We start from the raw sequence: 18,735 nt of genomic DNA on the forward strand, positions 1-18,735 counted from the left end.
TGGGACTGTGCCAACATCGCTTCAACAATGTCTAACAGAGCAAAAAGACACATCAGTTGTCAGGCAAGATGTAATCAAGCCAGCAGTTTAGATAAATGACTGTATTTTGAGGTAATAATCCCTCACAGTGCACAGGAAAACCGTCTGTGCAGGCACAACGAAAGCAAGTCAGGTTGGTCCAAGATAAAGCAGGAAGTCACATGGCACTCTACACAGTACGTACAACAGATGTTTTAGCAGTTTGTACACAAAAAGGTGAGATATACGTTTGCTGTTTTATACAAGCAATAAATATTACATGACAATGACTGACTTTTTAAGATGTAATACTTTTTTCATATTTTGCAAAACCATTCACAACGTATATAAAATTCTGAATGCTCAAGCCTGCTAAAGTTAGTCTGGATTTGGCACACCGGCATTCATTCCAACCGTTCACATTCTTTTTATTCCATATATGTTTGGCCAATTTGCATTTTGTTTAAATCCTATACAACTTGTCTGAGCGCCCATGTTTCCTGCAGCATCTGATGTTGCTGAGTACAGTGTTACTGCTGATAGGAACTATGAATGGCTAGCAATGGAAAGCTTAATTGCCAAACTTCTGGAAACATTGTCATCGCTTTTGTTCTTTGTTGATCCATAGAGTCAATTTAACTTCCCTGCTTTCTTTTAGATTATTTCCCACTTACCCCTGGCATTACAGTATGAACCACTTTCAGGAAATTGTTGTTGTTCCTCATCCTGCCTTATGTTGCTGAGGGTCAATTCAATTTCCCTGTAAAGCTTTCCCATGCCGTCTGCAGGGATGGCAAAGCCAAGGAACAGGAGGCAAATACCAGCCAGCAGAGTTAGTCATTGAGTTAATGGGATATCGCCATGTTGTCAATACAGAAGGGATGCCTTACTATTGACCCGTGTCACTCACCACTGATGAGTGCTGATCAAATCTGCCATCTCTAATTGGCTGTCAGATCATGGGACGGGAGCAGGAGGCTTCGATGGAGCTGAGACAAATGAAGGGAGGAAACAAGACAAAGAAAGATCTCTAGGCAAGAGAGAAAGAAAGAGGGAAAGAACCACACTCAAGTTGCAGCTCGGTTGTACCCATCAATCTAAGTAGAACCAGCATCCAACCTGAATTTATGTGCAGAGACACAGACGGTAAACATGAACAGCTGGCAGGCCTTCTCAGCAGCTTTGGAATACTTGGAGTCCTTGAAATGCTTTGGATGACTCTTGAACTCTCGTGTCTTCTGTTTCCCCTCCAGGACTGGCTGAGTAAGTTTGGCTACCTCCCGCCCCCTGACCCAGTGACTGGTCAGCTTCAGACCAAGGAGGCCTTGACCAAGGCCATCAAAGCCATGCAGAAGTTCGGGGGGCTGAAGGAGACCGGAGTCTTCGGTATGTGGCTGCGTTTGTGGGGAATCACGTGGGAGAGTTGGTACTTTGGCTGGATGGACGCAAAATATATGGAAAAAAGAATGATTTATTGCAGTCCAGTTAGGAAAATCACAAAGTATAGCCTCAGAAATTTCCATAGAGCTGAACAAGCATCTCACTGATACATCCTCTCCTCTCCTCTTCAGACCAAGCCACACTGGGTCTAATGAAAACACCCAGATGTTCTCTGCCAGATGTTGCCGAGGCAGAGGTGACGATGGGCCGCAGGAAACGAGGCCTGACTCCTCAGAACAAATGGAATAAGAGGCATCTATCGTGGAGGTAGGAAGCAATGAAATATACGTAAGATCTACTAGACAAGGTTGCTATGACTGCAATACTGTAATTTACAGAGTATCCGAATAACATGTGCAGTAGGTTAGAGTACTTACCATTACTGTCTATAATGAAATATGGTGAAAATACACACGTCCACTAAAGAGTCATTTGTGTGATACTAAAAGGTCGACTGAGTTTTAAATGTGTGAAAAGTATAAATATTCAGTGGTTGTCTGGTATTACTCTTAAGGCTCAATGCACTGTTACAATTTTTAGGGTTATTAGGTTAGTTGAGTATTGAGTAAGGAGAATCATCCAGTTGAGTTTGTTTACTGTAATCAGTGTAATCTGAGCCTAATGCTGTCCTGTGCAGGTTCAGTCCAGCACATCAAATCAGTTTAGTGCTCTTAGCATTAAGTCAGAAACCCCCACCCCTCCAAAATCTGTGCATCTTCCAGTAGATTAGATTAGAGGACTCTTCCTCTTGCTCTCCAGATCAATTCTGGCTCAAAGGAAGGGCGTTCTGTAAAAGTGGCGAGCTGAATGGAGAGACCTTTAATAAATAGCAAACATGTCTGTCCTCTCAGAGGATGAACAAAGACGCAGATTCCTCATTAAAGTTATGAAAATGAAATGTCATTTGAAGTGATCTATCTATCTATCTATCTATCCATCTATCTATCCATCTATCTATCTATCTATCTATAAACTTCTCGAAGCGCTCCTGCAGTATAATCCAATTCTCTGTTGTTCAGCGTATCTTCAGAACATTCAAAGCTCTACACAATATTGCCAAATGCACGACTACCTCGTCACATCATCGTCTCTGCATTTCTCAGAAGCTTTGCCAGAGGAAGCATATTAAATAATCGATTGGAAGAGAGAGGATTGTTTGCAATATGGTGAACACGATGATCAGTAGCGGAGGAGTGGATAATGCTGCTGGAGCGCTTTGAGAGCTTTCTATGGATGTTTTGAAAAGTTTTTGGCCGTGACTCTGGCTCACTGTTGGAATCAATTCCAACTGCTGTGAATTCGAGCTGATGAAAGCTGTCGTCCTCTGCAAGAAGCGTGATTCAAACTTTTTAGAGGCGCCCGTCAAGCCTGTAGGTGGTGAGTATTTGGTAAAAGTTAGATTTGAGGTGGAGTATTCATTTTAATGGTTTGAGAAAGTCATATGTGTGACTCTCAAAAGAGCAAAGGCTCTGAGACAGAGAGAGGGCTGTTCTGTAGTTTCCCCGTGGTTAAAATAAAATGGTCATCCGTGATGACCTGCGGAGCCACAGCATAGTGTTCGACAGCTGAGGCGGAGGCACTCAAACATATAGTTGGTCTGAGCTATTTCACACAAGCTATGACGGCTGATTCAACAATGAGCTGCCATAAGCTGGTGTGTGGACCCCTGTGTGTGCACCACTGTGTGTGTGTGTGTGTGTGCAGACTATGAACACACTCATAATTTAAAAATCAGAGGAGCCTGCACACACGCATGCAGTATATATGCACTTACACACAGGCGCGTATGCATTGCCTCCCTCCTGGTGGGCTTTAACTTGCTTTCGTCTTTGTACTGCTGCCAATCATACAGCGCGCGCGCCTGTCAGCTAACTCCGCTTTGAAATAAGACAGGTTTGTCTTCAGTCCAGTGAAGCACCTTTGTATTCACAGCACTCAGATTTGTAGAACAGTGTGCTGGAACAGTTGTGGATTATGCGCTGGCTTCAGATCCAGAGAGATTTCCATATGTTTCAGATTTTCAGTAAAGCACCAAAACAAAGCATTGATATTATGCGTGGATTGGCCTCCTCTGTAATTCTCTGGGTATTCTTTCTGTTTCTGCCTTTTGCGGCTGATGTTGCACTTGCAAAGCGATTTCCTCACTGCCTGGTTTAGAAAATTATTTTCATCATCTAATATTTCATGGTGTCTCTGCTTCATTAGATTATATGGGCGAATAACAGGCCTGACAAAATGGAGATAATGCGCAAAACAGCTAATGAGCCAGATGCAATCTGACAGGCATAGTAAATGTTAGTATTCTGATCCACCACATCAGTCAGATTAAAGAAAAGTATAACTATTTATATCGCTGCGAAATACAAAATGCAGCAACATATCAATTTGAATTATTGTATAGCCAGGAAGGCAATTTATATGGACAAAACTGTTTATTGATTCTTTGTCTTTTAAGTCAGAAGTGAAGACGACATGATGTTAGGACAGAATAAGGAAAGGCCTAATGGAAATAGATGGATTCATATGTTAATCGTGTTCAAACCACAATTGCTGCTGCTCTCAAGGGCTGAGAGTTTACTGGCGGCAGGCATTTACAGGCCTTGGTGTGCATCTGATACTTTTGACGCTAAGGACTTTTTACAAAGGCTGGAAGCTGGCACGAAATACAAAAGATTTCCATACTGTATGCTCTTTATCTGTGATTGGTTTTGACAGTAGTTTTCATGCAGCACTGCTCATCCCAGTTCCCAAATTAGTCAATTAGGATTTATGGTATTAGAGTTTCATAACAGTTTGTTCATGAGTGAGAGTGTGATCAGTGAATGGTATACAAAGTTGACATTAATTAGAGCCGCAATAAGGCAACTGTCATGTTAAGAACATAATGAGGTTATCTTACTCACATTAAGATCGCAATCATTTCGAGAAGGACTTAGCTAGCGGAGCTCAGCTACTCGTCAGTCTTGCTGTTGTCACGCAGCACTGGACGGTGCTTTTCAATCTGTGCCCAGGCCACAACAAAGTGGACGAAATGTGGTTTGTTTCAGTCCTGTCAGAAAGTGTCTCTGCCTGTGGCGACTGTCAGACAAATCACAAACCACAACAGAAAAGATATTACAGTTCAAGACTTTTAACAACAAAGTGCTCCACGATATCACCAATGATCAAGAATTAAGTACAGTGTAAGGATTTGTTCAACAGAGCTATACTAGAAGGTATGAAGGTGCACAGGAAGTCCAGAAAGGTGGGACCCCGTACCTCCATCCTGATGCTAACAGCTCATATTCACCATAAAGATCGTGTGAGGCGTCATTGAGGATTGCTCGCCCTTTCCCCGCCACTCTGGACTCACACAGCAGCACCTGCACTCTTCCTGGACATATTAACAATCTTAACTGTAATCATCTCCTGTAAACAACATCTGTGTTTAAATCTCAAGCACTGTCCTTAGATATTTGCTATGTGTTCGCTCACAGCTTCTATACAGCCACCATCAGTAACTACTTTTTGGTGTGTCCTTTTGCTCGCTCTATAATTAAAGATCATTTCCTTACTCTTCCTTGTATTAGCGTGGCACCAATTAACGAATTCATCCACACATACACGATACACCTGCAGCAGCCTGAGCTCTCAGGTGAATGTAGACAACAGTAAATAAGTGTCCAAACTCCCCCGGGAGATAGAAGTGTCTTAATGACAAGAACAGAAGCTCAGTGTCCTCAGAACAACACAGCTCTGGAAGTGTGTCGTTCTGGCTCTGGTTTACATAGAAACAGGGACTTTTAGCGCCTGCAGCATTTCGAATGTGACTCTTTGTGACAGCCACAGAGCTAGCAAAGGTCCGCGGCGTTACGGAGAGACTGTTTAATCCCAATATCACATCAACGCACTGTAAGAAAGGACAACACACCTACTTATTCCTCACCTCGGCGAGACTGACAATAGCTTTTTGAATGGCACTTCGCTCTTCTCCTCTGCTTGTTCACACACATCAATCACATCATTGTGCTCTGAAAATGCGCAGAGTAGGTGGTGAGAGTCAGTTATTTCACGGAGGGGGGAATAAAGGATAAGGGGCTAAGCTGAGTAGCTATTCATTTTACGTACTCTGATTCAAGTAATGTGTTTTTCCGGCAATATAAGTAAATTATTTTTGTGATGATGTCTGTGAGTCTTTGTGCCCAGGCTGAGCCCTTAATCCCCGGTTTAACTCCTGCTTACCTCTTTTTCTCTTACACACAGGCCAGAACGGCACCCTGAGCTCAGCCAAGTATGTTGCAGCCGAGTTGTGTAGCAGCCCACTGTTAGCTCATTATCTCATATTGTTAGCCCATTATCACAGCAGACAGCCTGGCAGTCATTAGCAGCCCGGCTGATAGCTCAAACAGATAGGTGCAGCGAGCAGAGCGGAGGAGGGAAAAGATGGGGTGGTTGATGAGGATAATGAAGAGCAAAGAAAGACAACAAGTGGTAAACATGAAAGGGAATATTGCATCTTTTCTTGCAGGAGGTGGGTCATACTGGCTAAATGCTGGATTGCAACATCACCGACTCTCATCCGTCTCTTTAAACTTTTACTCATCTTTCTAATGAAGTAAATGAACTGAGCACAAGAATGAGCGATGTGGGGACATGAGCACGCGCTTAATGACCATGAAAAAAACCATCATGGGTGTGAGTCTGCAGTGGCATCATGCTCTTAACATTTTAGAGTGTATTATTATTGTGTTAATGTGCCCTAAAGCTCAAAGGCATTGTTTTGCGAGACCTGCACGGGGCAGCCGTTGTCAAGCACTCTAAACCCAGCAAGGCTTAGTTAAAAACAGTAGAGCCATATTCAAACTGGATGGATGTAATGAAAGCATTAAATGTGGCCATAGCCATAACTCAGCAGTAGGGGTCCATCAAGGCACTAATTATAGCCATAGCTCACAGTGGTTAGTGAGTGTTAGGAAATGCCACAGCTGTATCAAAAGGCATCAGTATATTCCTAGAAGTAGCTCAGAGGCTATAAAAGTAATACCATAAAGCTGCTAGCAGTAATAGCCGGGCAGACCACAGCATGACAAACGTTTTTTAATTCTCTGCTTCCTTTGGCACCTATGAAACAGTTGGATATATCTCGTTGAGGATTCATCAGCTAATTAACTTTGTCCAAGGCCCTCTCTATTTGCAAATGAATAAAAGCAAGTTGAATTTGATTTCCGCAGAACGTGGCACTCTGACCTGAAACTTCAAAGTGGCAGGGCTGAGATTTTCACTTTAAGAGGTTACTATAGCACCTCGTAAGGGGTAATCTCTGATATTTCTCACATCCAATTAAGGAGGCACTGTGGCTATAAACTGAACTTAGATAAGATAATAGTATAGTGATGCTAAAAGCCATGCTAACAGCTCTGTGAGGCTGCACATAGGCATAGCAGTTCCATTCTATCATTGGACAATCACAGATCCAGATCAGATCACAGAGTTTATTGACACCGTTGTGAGTAACTCCAGGTTATTGAAGGCCTCATTACTTATCTCCCTGCTGCCATTTGAGGGCACCAACCTGTGAAATTGCTTGATGGAGCCGTAAGAATAAAAAAATAATTGTTATGAAGTATTATCTTATTAGGGACCCATTGTATTTTTCTCCAGATTTCACATCACCATCTCAGGGTTGGTGTCTGTGACAGTCAAGATAGACAGAGAATGAGGGATGAGGGAGTCTCGGACTGAAAGGGGGAGAGAGGCATTTGTGGAGAGATGGGAGAGTCATGCAGAGCCTTTTAATTTCGTGTCTTTCATCTTCAGCCTGAATGACATCATGTGTGTGTGTGCGTGTGCGTGTGTGTGTGGCTGAGAGAGAGAGAGCGAGAGAGTGCGAGGAGGATGTGGCAGTGCGCTGCATGAATATGTGTCTCTGTCTGAGAAATATTTTCGTGTTTGTGAGTGTTTTTGTGCTGCTACATGTGCGCATCTACAAACACATATGAGCACATGAATCACAGTCTGCATTTGAGCTTTCAATTTTCAGGGTAATCAGCTTATGTCTGCGGAGGGTAGCGGAGCACAGGAGGTGAATATTATTTGTGTGTGCGTGTGTGTGTGCGCGTACTTTTTAGCATCACTTTTGATGTCAGCTCATGTCTCTGTGGAGCAGCAGAGCTACGGGAGGTAAGAGCCCGCTGAGAGGCTGAAGGCGGGGGACAGCAAAAGAGCCTTAGAGTTTTCTTCATCTGTTTCTCTCCCTCCATCCATCCCCCTCTTCCTCCCTCTCTGCCTCTCTTCATCTGAATCATCACTCTGCGCATGGAGAGGCCTATGAGAAGTACGTGGAAATTAAAAGTCAAGCAGGTGAATTGCAAGAGGAGATTGTGTGTGTGCGCGTGTGCACGTGCAAACGTTTGTGTCTTTCATTTCATCTTACGCACACATAGGACGCACGCACAGACACACATTTACCCCCACATAAGCCTAGTTTGCTCTTACTCATTTGTCAAATTAAGGTATAACTCACGCCAGGGATTTTAAATAGGTACAGAAAATGCAGTCCGCCTTAATCAGCCTTCTGTCTGTCCTGCTAATTTCAAAGTCCGCTAAATCACTTTCTCCTAATCTTTGGCGGAAGAAAGCAAGAAGCAGGCCTGTTTTCTGTCTTTCTAATGAAATAGTAGCCTGGAGCATCATTTTAAGTGAAATTGTATGCAGTGCTGAAATCAGGCGCCCTATTTGCCTTCTCCATTAGCTGAAATATTGTTTGAACTACAGTAAACCGCAGAGTGATGCAAATACATTATCTTTAATTGTCAGGTCTCAAGCAGTCAATCTAAATGTAATTTTCAGAAATGAACACAGCCTTACTCACTCCCACCATTTATCGTGGAAGGCGTGATGACCAATTCATCATAATGGGTTATTTGCTGCTGTAAGCTGATATAACTGCCTGTGGAGAGCATTCGCAGAGTTTCGTTTCTTTCAAACCTCGGATTTCGCCCCCCCCCCAACACTCGCGCCCGTGCATCACCGGCGTCTCCCTCACGCTCACAAGGCTGCTACACGAGCCACTTTAAAAAAGCTTTTGTAATGAGGAGCATTTTTTGTGGGTAAGGAAAAGGAGACATCAGATACTCTGTCAGAGATGGAAATGTGTCTGTGTGATCACTGATCCCTCTGAATGTAGTAGCCTGGAGAAAAGCTGAAACTTAAGGACTCATCATTCTCATGGAGAACAAACTCCGTGGTTCTGACTAAAGTTAGAACTGTGGAAGATGAAGCCATGGGGACTTGTCTGAAATATTTCTGCAATAGGACAGATTCCACTTTTTACTCCGTCTTCTGCTCACTCTGCCTCAAATTACAGTCGGTCTCTGTTTTCTAACTAATTTTGTCTCTCTTTTCTTCCCCTTCCCCGTTATTTTCTTCTTACCTACATCATCCCGTTCGGTCTCTAATGCAGGTGTAGGCCCCACAGGGTGTCCCTCTGAAATAAGATTAACAATATAATCTGAAATTGTAAATCGAGCCTCCCGTCCACATGCTCTCTTACACACTCAGTAACACGCACATCCTCACCTCGCTCGCTTGAATTGCGTCTTATAAGTTGGTGAGTTGTTTGCGGAGGGTAAGCATTTGCTTTCAAACCCCTGCGATAAGCTGTCAGGGTGAGCACAAGTTCGCTGAGTGATCGCTGGAGTGAGCGCAGGATAAACAATCCGCCTGTCATCCTGTTTCACCGAGCTGAGAGCGCCTCAGACGCAGGAGTCTGCAGGTACGGTCGTTAAAAATTTAACAAGTCTGACTCACACTGGGAAATGCTTGAAATGGTCAGCAGATATAGATGTGAAAAGCAACAAGTAAGAAGATTATGTCATATGTGATTCGATATTTGAAACTTTGATACAATACTAGTACAAGAAACAATATGTGATACCTCTTTTGATACCACGACAAAAAGAAAGAAAATGTCCCAGGCAAATAAAATAGGATATTTTTTTTCTTAATATAATGTTATTAGTTGAGGATCAGTTGATTTTCTTCCCTGCTGTTTCATTTGTGCAGCCTTGGTTTGAAAATCTGATTGCAGATCTGTTTTTTTAATAGCTTCGGTACTTTGGATACTACCAAATGCATCATATCATTTTAAACGTGGCATAAAAGTTTCACAGTATCGATTGATTGTGGGATTAGCAGCCCAGTATCCCTCGAAAATGATGCAGATAGTGTGTGAATCTGCAGCTTGATTTGCATTTGTATTGGGTGAATCTTTTTTTTTTAATTCTTTTGTCAACAACGCCAGTGTTGTTAAAACAGATAAAGAAAGATAAAGAACCAACAGACGTGGTAGATGAACCTTTGAAGCCATCATAATGAACCGCCTCTGTGCCACCACCATGACCAGAGATCCTCGACTTGTAAAAGAGAAAAAAATAATAATGAAAACGGTCGGGTGGAGGCTTCAGTCAGAGGGATGAGTCACCAGTCCTCAGCAAGAAGTCCTTAATCATGAAGAATTCAAGTGTGAATTGAAACAACTGTCAAACGAATGATTTGTTTGACAGAAACTTGGCTTTCAAGATGCCGGATTTAACAAAAGAAAAAAAGTGTGATGACAGAGGGTTTTTTATGAACGAGACTGTTTGAAGTGACAGGACTTCACTCTCTGAACCTTTTTGTGTCCTAAATGTTTACCCTGATTGGCACAGTCGGAGCTTGACAGTCCGTAGCAGGTGCCACTTGTCTCCGCTGATTACACATAATGAGGTTTTTGTGGTAGTATTGTTGTGTATATGCACCGTGAAGCACTGTGATACTGTCATTCTGAGCGTAGAAAGTTCTAATAATAAGATTGCAGTCCTTGATTTGACAACACTCGTGGTTACTGTGTGCGATTCGATGCCAGAAGAACATCTGGTGCATCTGTTTGCAGTGCAGCCAAACAAACTCATGATGTTTTAGTGAAGAAGTCGCTCAACAGTTGGCCTTTTTCCATCATGCCATCAGCAGCTGCACACAGTCTTGAACTGTGGACATAATGAAAGTACAGGAGTTGGCTACCTTGATGGGGGGTCGTAGAGGTGCCGCCTATCATCTGGCTGCTCCTTTTTCCTCGTTTACTCCGGGCAATATTTCAAACGTGCTCTGTTTCCCGAGAATCCCTCGATTTAATGAAAATCTTAAGAATAAGAACTTTAAGACTCATTACACCAGCGGTTCCCAGACCTTTTCTCTCACGCCTACGGCGGAACAACATTCACTCAGTCTTAATCGCCGTGCTAACATCAGAGCACTCTTTTTTTTTGGTGATTCTTCCATAATGAGCCATATTCATTCAACTTTCGCTGTCATTATGCCCCCCAGTGCTGACTGTTCTCCAGTCTAAGAACCACTGGATTTAGACCGAGTTGAGCCGTACTGCTGACAGTTTAGAGATAAAAAGTCATATAGTGTGTGATATAGAAGTATTCTGATCTCATGCTTAGTTATTATTTTAAAAGGTTTTATTTTTTACAGCTTAAATCAAGTTAACAAATGTATGCTGGAGAACGAGAAAAATATATTTAACTGGATTAAAACAGCAGCTACACAGAAAAACTGTGTGGTGTCCCTTGAGTAAGGGAGAATTAACTCATAAGCCGATTTATCCACTGATACTGAAAAGTCGCAGCTCCTCTGAAGTGCACTCACCTTCAGCTTTCCCTACAGAGTATACAGCCCTTTTTGCTATCGAGCATCTCTCCGTTCACCATTTCACCCACATTTGCTTTTTTTTTATTCTCAGTTTCATTGCCTCTTCCATGGAAATGGCAGCATAAATGCAGGTGGTTTGACAAATGGTCATTTTTTGTTTTGGCACAGGTACATGCAAGACTTGATGTTCTCCCAAAGATTTCTCGCAGCAGCTTTTTGTACATTTTATTTCCAGAATGTTCTCCTCTCACACTCAGAGACCAAAAACTTCTGTTTGTGCTTGTGGAATTCAGTTGTAGTGTAGCATTAAACTATGCCTCGGGTCTGTCTGTGACAGTCGATATGTGAATCAATATCCATGTTTGTGTTCCTTTTTTGATTGAGCTACAGTCTTGTCTCATTTGATGTGCGTCACAACACTTGAAAAAGAGGTCAAGATTGTCGATACTGTCCAACCGTCCAATACGTGGCGTGCAGCCTGGCATGATATGCTATCTGGATAACCCTGACCACCTACTGTATGTTGGTATATGCACTGAATGGGACTTTATTGGAAGGAAGTCATTTGAAACTGGACAGTTTCCCGTATCATAAAGTACATTCAGTGTTTTTTGATTAATCAGTGCAATCATATCAAAGATGACTCTTTCAGTGTGTGATCTTTAAATTCAAAAGTACAGCCCCTTGTTCATTTAAACCAATTTCTAGTAGGTTGTAAGCTGATTGTGGTGGAAAGACAAGGCGATGCTCCTAGGCAGCATTTCCTAGAGCGGGCTGATGGGACCAAATCGCCTCTTGTATTCAGGCAAAGTGCTTTTGTGGAAAGAAGGCGAGTGCATCATGCAGAAGGAGTAGGAAGAGGCAGACTTACGGGTGGAGAGAAAACAAAGGGAATGAGAGAGACAATGGGAGATTTGAGGACAGGAGATTTAGGAGAGGGGGTAGACAAACTTAGCATGACGTTTGAGTGGTTTTCTGTTTATTCTTGTCCTGTTTCAACTGTCGCTGACAGGAAGAAATAGCTTGAGAGATGTTGAGGTGATGTGAGGAAGGAAGAAAATTAAATATGGATTGGGAGGGAAAGGGGAAGACGGTGAAAAAGCTGATGAAATGTTCCTGAAAGCTGATGCTGTAATCTCCTCGACACTGTGTTAGAAACTTACATATTATCAGTACATGTGAGCAGCAGGAGCATGTAACCATGAAATACAAAAACAAAGGAAATTTTAGTTTTCATGCAGGTCTGACCCAGTGATACACACTGCGTAGCTTACCATTAGGTTTTTGTGCTTTTATGCAATTCAGAACTTCAGCTCCTGCTCTTTTTCTGCCAGCATCTACTATATACCATCCCTTCCTGTTTCCTTTTTCTACTTCCTCTCGTCTCCCATGCTCAGTTCTCTCTTCCCTACGCTTCGACCTTTCTTGTATCTTCTCCGTCTTCACGCTCATCTCCGTCACCCTCCTGCTGCCTTCAGATCTGCTCTTCGCTCACGGTGTGGTAGAGCGCAGAGCAAAGTGCAGACACTCGCAGAGGCAAAGCGCAGCACAGAAACTGTTCACCATGTTTCCAGGCAACAGCAACAGTGCAGCCGCAGACTGTTTCGTGTACGATGCATTTGAGCATTGCTACGTTTAACATACATAAACAGCTAAGCTAACTTTAGCATTAGGTTTAGCTAACTTTGTTAAATGTATGCATATTCACAAACATTAAATATGTTGACATTTCACCATGCACGACTCTTCCTGGCGAGATCGTGGTGTGTTTCTAATGTTATTATAGAGTTCAGGGAACTCTGAAGCACAGTATGAGTCCATTTGGGCGCCACCGCTCTCCCCAAACAATGGCACAGCCAGCACAGAGTGGTTTTACCTCTAATCATGTGTGGGCGCCTCCATACTTGACGCACTCCTCTTCTCTTCCTCCCACAGATTTTACCTCTCCTACCCTTTCCTCCTTTCATTTCCTTTTCTTCTCCTCATGTTTCTTGTCCATCATATTTCTCCATTTTTTTTGCGCCCCGCTCTCTTGTCTCCACTTTCACTTTGTTCTTCCATCAAGTCTCCTTCATCAGCCACCTTTTCTCTCATCTCCTTTCTTGTCCTCCCACTCCCCTGTGTCCTTACTTTCCCTCCTCCTCCTTACCCCCTTTTCTCTCATCTTCTCATATGTAATATATTCCCTCTCTTTCTTCTCTCAGAGTGAGGACCTTCCCTAAGGATTCGGCCTTACTGGGCAGGGACACTGTTCGAGCCCTGATGTACTATGCCTTGAAGGTCTGGAGCGACATCGCGCCACTTAACTTCCACGAGGTGGCAGGAAGTGATGCAGACATTCAAATCGACTTCACTAAGGCCGACCACAATGACGGATACCCCTTTGATGGGCCCGGGGGCACCGTGGCGCACGCGTTTTTCCCCGGAGAGAGGTTCACAGCCGGGGATACGCACTTTGATGATGACGAGGCCTGGACCTTCAGATCACCAGGTAATGAGCGTTGCAATCTGCTCTATTAATCCACACAGCGTGTGTGTAACATCCATTTGCTTCCAGCAGCACAGAGTGAAACAGAGTGTGTTCTCCTGGTATGTTTATGTTTGTATCTTCTAAAAGTGAATCACAACTTAAAGAGCTGAAAAACGACTAAGACTGACTGTAAATAGGAACTATTTCAACAGATTTGTTCATTACTTTCATCTTCATTTTTCAAGTATTTGTCCATCACAGCTATTCAACTATTGATCCATTACTTTTAGCTTCATTTCAATCTCTCTGCTCACTTGCTAACTATCAGGCACTCTCAGTTACAACTCATGGTGTTACTGTGTTACACTGGAGAGGTTGATGGGCAGCTTCCTGGTTGTTGCACAGCTTCCAGAGATCAACATCAGCTACTTTTAATCCTATTTGGCTCTTTATCTTCCTCCTTGCCCAAGCATTTTTAGTTAAGTTAGCTTTCCACGTCCCTCCTGGCAACTGCAGAAATACCCCCTGGGGTAACCCTGGTTGGGAATCGCTGCTGTAGGTGTGGTAGAGCGCTTAATTGCTTTCACCTTCATGATTAAAGTACTTGCAGTGTTGTGTGCACCAACATCCTTAAAATGTCTACAAAACAGTGAACGTTTTTGCAGTGGGATCTGTGCACCGCCCCGAGCGCCTGGGACATGTTTTTCAAAGCGAAGTTGCTGTTGAGTCATGCTGAAATGTTTAGCTGATTAAGGAATTTGTCAATGGACCTAAAATTAATCCTCAACATAATAATCAATTAACGGTTTAAGCTCGTAAATCAAAAGTTCCCAGCACTGCCTGGTTCCACTTTCTCAAATGTGAGGATTTGCTGCTTAACTTAGTCATTTTGTAATATAAATAATAAGTCTTTGGGTTTTACAGTCTAGGTCTGAACAAACGATTTGAAGACTTCATCATGGCCTCTCAGCACTTGTTATATGCATTTCTTACAATTTAAACTTTCACAATCGAGATGATTGAAAAACATTGTTTATAGGTTAACGAATATTAATTTGTTGCAGCTCAATATTTGAGAGTTAAAATCTAATTTTGCACACCACAAAATAAAAATTCTATTATCCTCTTGTATTGAGGTGAAGGCAGAAGTCTCAGATGTGCAAATCTCATAACCTGCTCCAAAAATCTAAATTATCTGCATTATTAAGTCTGTTATTACAGCCATCGACACGCAGGCTGTGTTTCCAGTGAACCCTATTCATTCAGTGCGTTTCTGCTTTGAGCTGTGTGGCCTAATAGATTGGTTTATGCAGTGTTATCCTGAATGATCTGGCCAAATTTCTTTCATCAAACACTTTTCAAAGAGCTTGATTACCCGCTGAGGGAAATCTGGGAGTTTGAAATGAGGACAGGATGACGGCGCCTCGAAATGGAATTCAATCAGCTCTGCCAATCAAAAATAGACAAGCTTATATTAGAAATATCCATTATTCTGCGACAGCTGTGTGAAAACACAACACAGTGCTTTTGTATTTTTGGCTTTGGAAAGTGGCCTCCGCACGTTCATGGATTCATTCATTCACTCTCTCACTCACAATACAATATCTGTCCCCTCTGCAGACATCAGTCACTCGCCTCCTCTTTGCACTCGTGCTGAACTGTCTGTGTCCTCGTTATCTTATGACTAATTGTGAATTCCAGAGCCTTTGCTGCGTTAGTGTTCACTCTGGTGCAAATGAAATTATTGGTTGTACAACAGGACCATTTTTCAAAATGCGACCAAATCGTCACGTTCTGATAAGAAACACGACGGTCTTGTCACTCAGCATCATCCTCATTTCTCCGCACTGTCCTGTGCTTTATTTAAAAAGGGGAGGGGGGGAGGCGGAAAGCAGGAAAGGGTCGGGGAGCATTATAAGTCCACTCATCCGGATTAAATGAGCGGATGGAGTGATCTAGTCGCACTGAATGCATCGTCAGGCAGAGGCTGTCACGGTGCGGTCACACGAATGACAGCATAAATCATTAACTCTCCTTTCCTCTGACTTGCTTTCTTTAGTCTTCCTTTCATCTGGATGACTGAACTTAAAATGACCTTCCTCTCTCCTCTCAGTACCTCCACCCATCCCTTCTTTTTCAAAGATGGATGGACAAAAGAGGGAATGGTGATAAGAAGAGAGGTGGAGGCGACGTGAGAAATAGTTTGGAAAGACGTTTTTGCCAAATAAGTCAGAAGGATTCAAAGTTAAGCTTGAAAGTTCATATTTGACCTTGAGGATATTATTATGACACAGCAATCAAAAGTCAAGGTCCGCTCACCAGTGAGGCTGTCATTGGAATAAGATTTGCTCAGCTGTAGTACTTTACAAACCTAAACCTTTTTGACCCAGTAACTGTTAATTACACTGCAACAAAGACTTCAAAATAGGACAGTGTCTGTCACACTCTGTCGCAAAGATTATAGATTATGTGAAATTAAGTTCGAAATATAAGAGAGCAAGAAAGAATGCATTATAAAATGTTTTGATAGTGTTATCTCAAAAAAGATAGCACCCTTCTGCTGTGAGCAGTGGTATAAAGTAGTCCATTGATCCCAGGGTACAAAAAATAAATTACATGCAGCATTGTGGAGCAAAATAATATCAGGCTGCATTAGTTGGGGTGATAAAGCAAAGGTTTGCGAGACAAGTGGCCTGAGGGTGTAATCCTGAGAGAGTTAATTCAGCACCAAGCTAAAATGGATAGTGGCATATGGTTTATGGGAAGTGATGCACAGAAATTAATTGTTGCCGTAATCGTCCATGGATAACCTCCCATGTAACTTAACATAACAGCAAAGTTATTTTTTTGTAGCCGTTAATGTAGCGTAGCACCAATATGCATCGATGCATGCCAGCGTTTCTCCCTCGTGTTTCACCGCTGTCTGTCCCCGCTGGCTGGCATGATGTTTGAGCAAAGTTTGAGAGATGCCAGGCAAGCGTGCATGTGATATGTCATGACTCTCTAATGACCGCTGCAAATTTTGGTTAAAAACCGGATAAGAGCATGACCAGCGCATTCGCTACATGTAAGCTTTGCAAAAAGAGCTTCAATATCAGCAGTTATGGGGAGGCAGCCCACCCCCACGAGTCGTGCGACGGCAGAGATGGCGTGAAAGCTTGGAGGTTGAAGGCAGGTTGGTAGACGAGCTGGGGTGTTGGCTGATGAGTGGGAGACAAAGACAAAGAGAGAACGGTAAAATACTGGAAAAGACAAGGAGAAATCACTGCGCCTGTGAACTGGATTTGGTCCTGACATTTATATGCTGCAGAGGTGAGACAACAATCTGGCGAAGAGTGATTGGAGAGGCGGGGTTGATGTGCCGCAGGCTGATGGGAGCCAGTAACCAATTTATCCGTGAACCAATCCAGATGGGATTGTGAGTTTTTAACCAAGGATGACCTAAGACTGTAGGATCAGTGGGGATAGCCATGGCCTTCATACTGTATAATGCAGTTCTGGTTACGTCCTTATAGGTTGTGAATGGTCATTTTAGGTTAGATGACCTTGACTTTCAGTGAGTAGTTTTTATTTTCTGATAGTGTGTCAACTCCATGACAATGAAATTCAAATTTCTATTTCTAATTATTTCTGCTCTTTTGGGAAAATTGATGTATGTATGTGTTTGCCTGTGTTTCTATAGAATGATGAATAGTACCTAAGCAGGGGCAAGAGTAATTGTTATGCCGTATATACCACCATCTGCAGAAAAGTCCCCGAAGCCAAGAGACGAAGCAGTGCCAAAGGTTTGTGATATGTGGGGATGCCATTACTCCTCCTCTGATTCCAAGTCAAGCCCTTTTCCCTTCCAGGAGAAACCGAATTGCATGACTTGGCAGCTTATACCTATTTCTAACTACACCTCTTTCTCACCTTACCCCCACACGTCCAGAGCAGAGTGATTCCTGGATGAAAGATAAATTCATGACAAAACCTGACATGGAAGCCTCTCTTCCAAAGCTGGAAGCAAAAGCAAGAGAGATCTGCGGGCAAGCGGCATTTTATGAATCAGCAGCACCGACAATATGGGTGACTGTTCCACACAGACGCGATGGCGGTAGGCCTATACGCTGTGTGATTTCCAGGGTTATGTGTACATTAAATGTGCAATGCACTGAGAGAAACAGAGCTCAGTTGCATTGCATGCACACTGAGCATCAGTGCTATATTTGATGTTTCTGCAGTCTGAAAAAGTTGCCATCCGTGGGCCATTCCCAGAATGAACTCTGGGAAACAAGCATCCAAGCAAATCATCAATTTTTTTAACGCCATCGTCATTTTACATCGCCACATTTTTCACAATTTTACACACCAAGAAGACCCACATCACCCTGTTTTTCTCTGCAGTGGGATTGGCTGTGCTGCATTTCACAGTGCTGCTGTGAAGCTCTTATGCATTTTGTCCAGATTTTCCTTATCCTGTGAGGGGCTCAGATATTGCTTCACCATTTAACCTTGTCATTTAGTGCACCGTCGCCTGTCATAAGCAATCAGCAGCACCAGAATTTCAACTCTGGGAAAGGACTAATATTTTTTTGAGACCAAAAGTTCAATCTCTTGTCTGATATCATCAGATCTGAAGGATGAATTTGATGTGACATTATATTCTCCCTAAGTGAATTTGAGGCAGTGAGGCAAAATAAAAGCATGTCTTTCTTAGTCACTGTCGACATCACATCTGTCTGCTAGCTGTTAGCTGAAAAGGAATTAAGCAGGGGAGATAGGGATCTGACAACCTAGATGTTAATGGAATAACTTTGTTTTCTTCATTAGTAAGAATGTGGTATTCTTCCAAGCAGAAAACAGCAGATACTTTGCACATTTAAAAGCTCAACCTCTGTCACAGATATCACAGATCTGAAGTCTGAAATTGAGTCATTGTTTCATCCAGTAATGTAACTGCTGTCTACAAGAAAGATCCAGTGTTCTGTGGTGCATTTTGACCTCATGTTTCAGATTAAACCTCAACCTGATGAATAGAGCTTAGAGTGTGTGCGTGTGCGTGTGCGTGTGTGCGTGTGTGTGTGTGTGTGTGTGTGTGTGTGTGTGCGTGTGTGTGCGTGCATGCAGAGAGAGAAGCTGTCTCTCCCAGCTGC

At 42.8% G+C, this 18,735-nt stretch overlaps 1 protein-coding gene across 1 annotated transcript in view; it reads left to right on the top strand.

The window, feature by feature from the left end:
- LOC121623128 (matrix metalloproteinase-17-like) overlaps positions 1–18,735 on the top strand; it is a 69,993-nt gene that overhangs the window by 27,283 nt on the left and 23,975 nt on the right. Inside the window, exons 2-4 of the mRNA XM_041960303.1 lie at positions 1,272–1,404; positions 1,590–1,725; positions 13,335–13,621. Of these exons, the coding sequence (XP_041816237.1) occupies positions 1,272–1,404; positions 1,590–1,725; positions 13,335–13,621 (556 nt within the window). The remainder of the gene's footprint in view (positions 1–1,271; positions 1,405–1,589; positions 1,726–13,334; positions 13,622–18,735) is intronic.

Source organism: Chelmon rostratus, chromosome 19, assembly GCF_017976325.1.
Source record: "Chelmon rostratus isolate fCheRos1 chromosome 19, fCheRos1.pri, whole genome shotgun sequence".
NCBI classification, from domain to species: domain Eukaryota; kingdom Metazoa; phylum Chordata; class Actinopteri; order Chaetodontiformes; family Chaetodontidae; genus Chelmon; species Chelmon rostratus.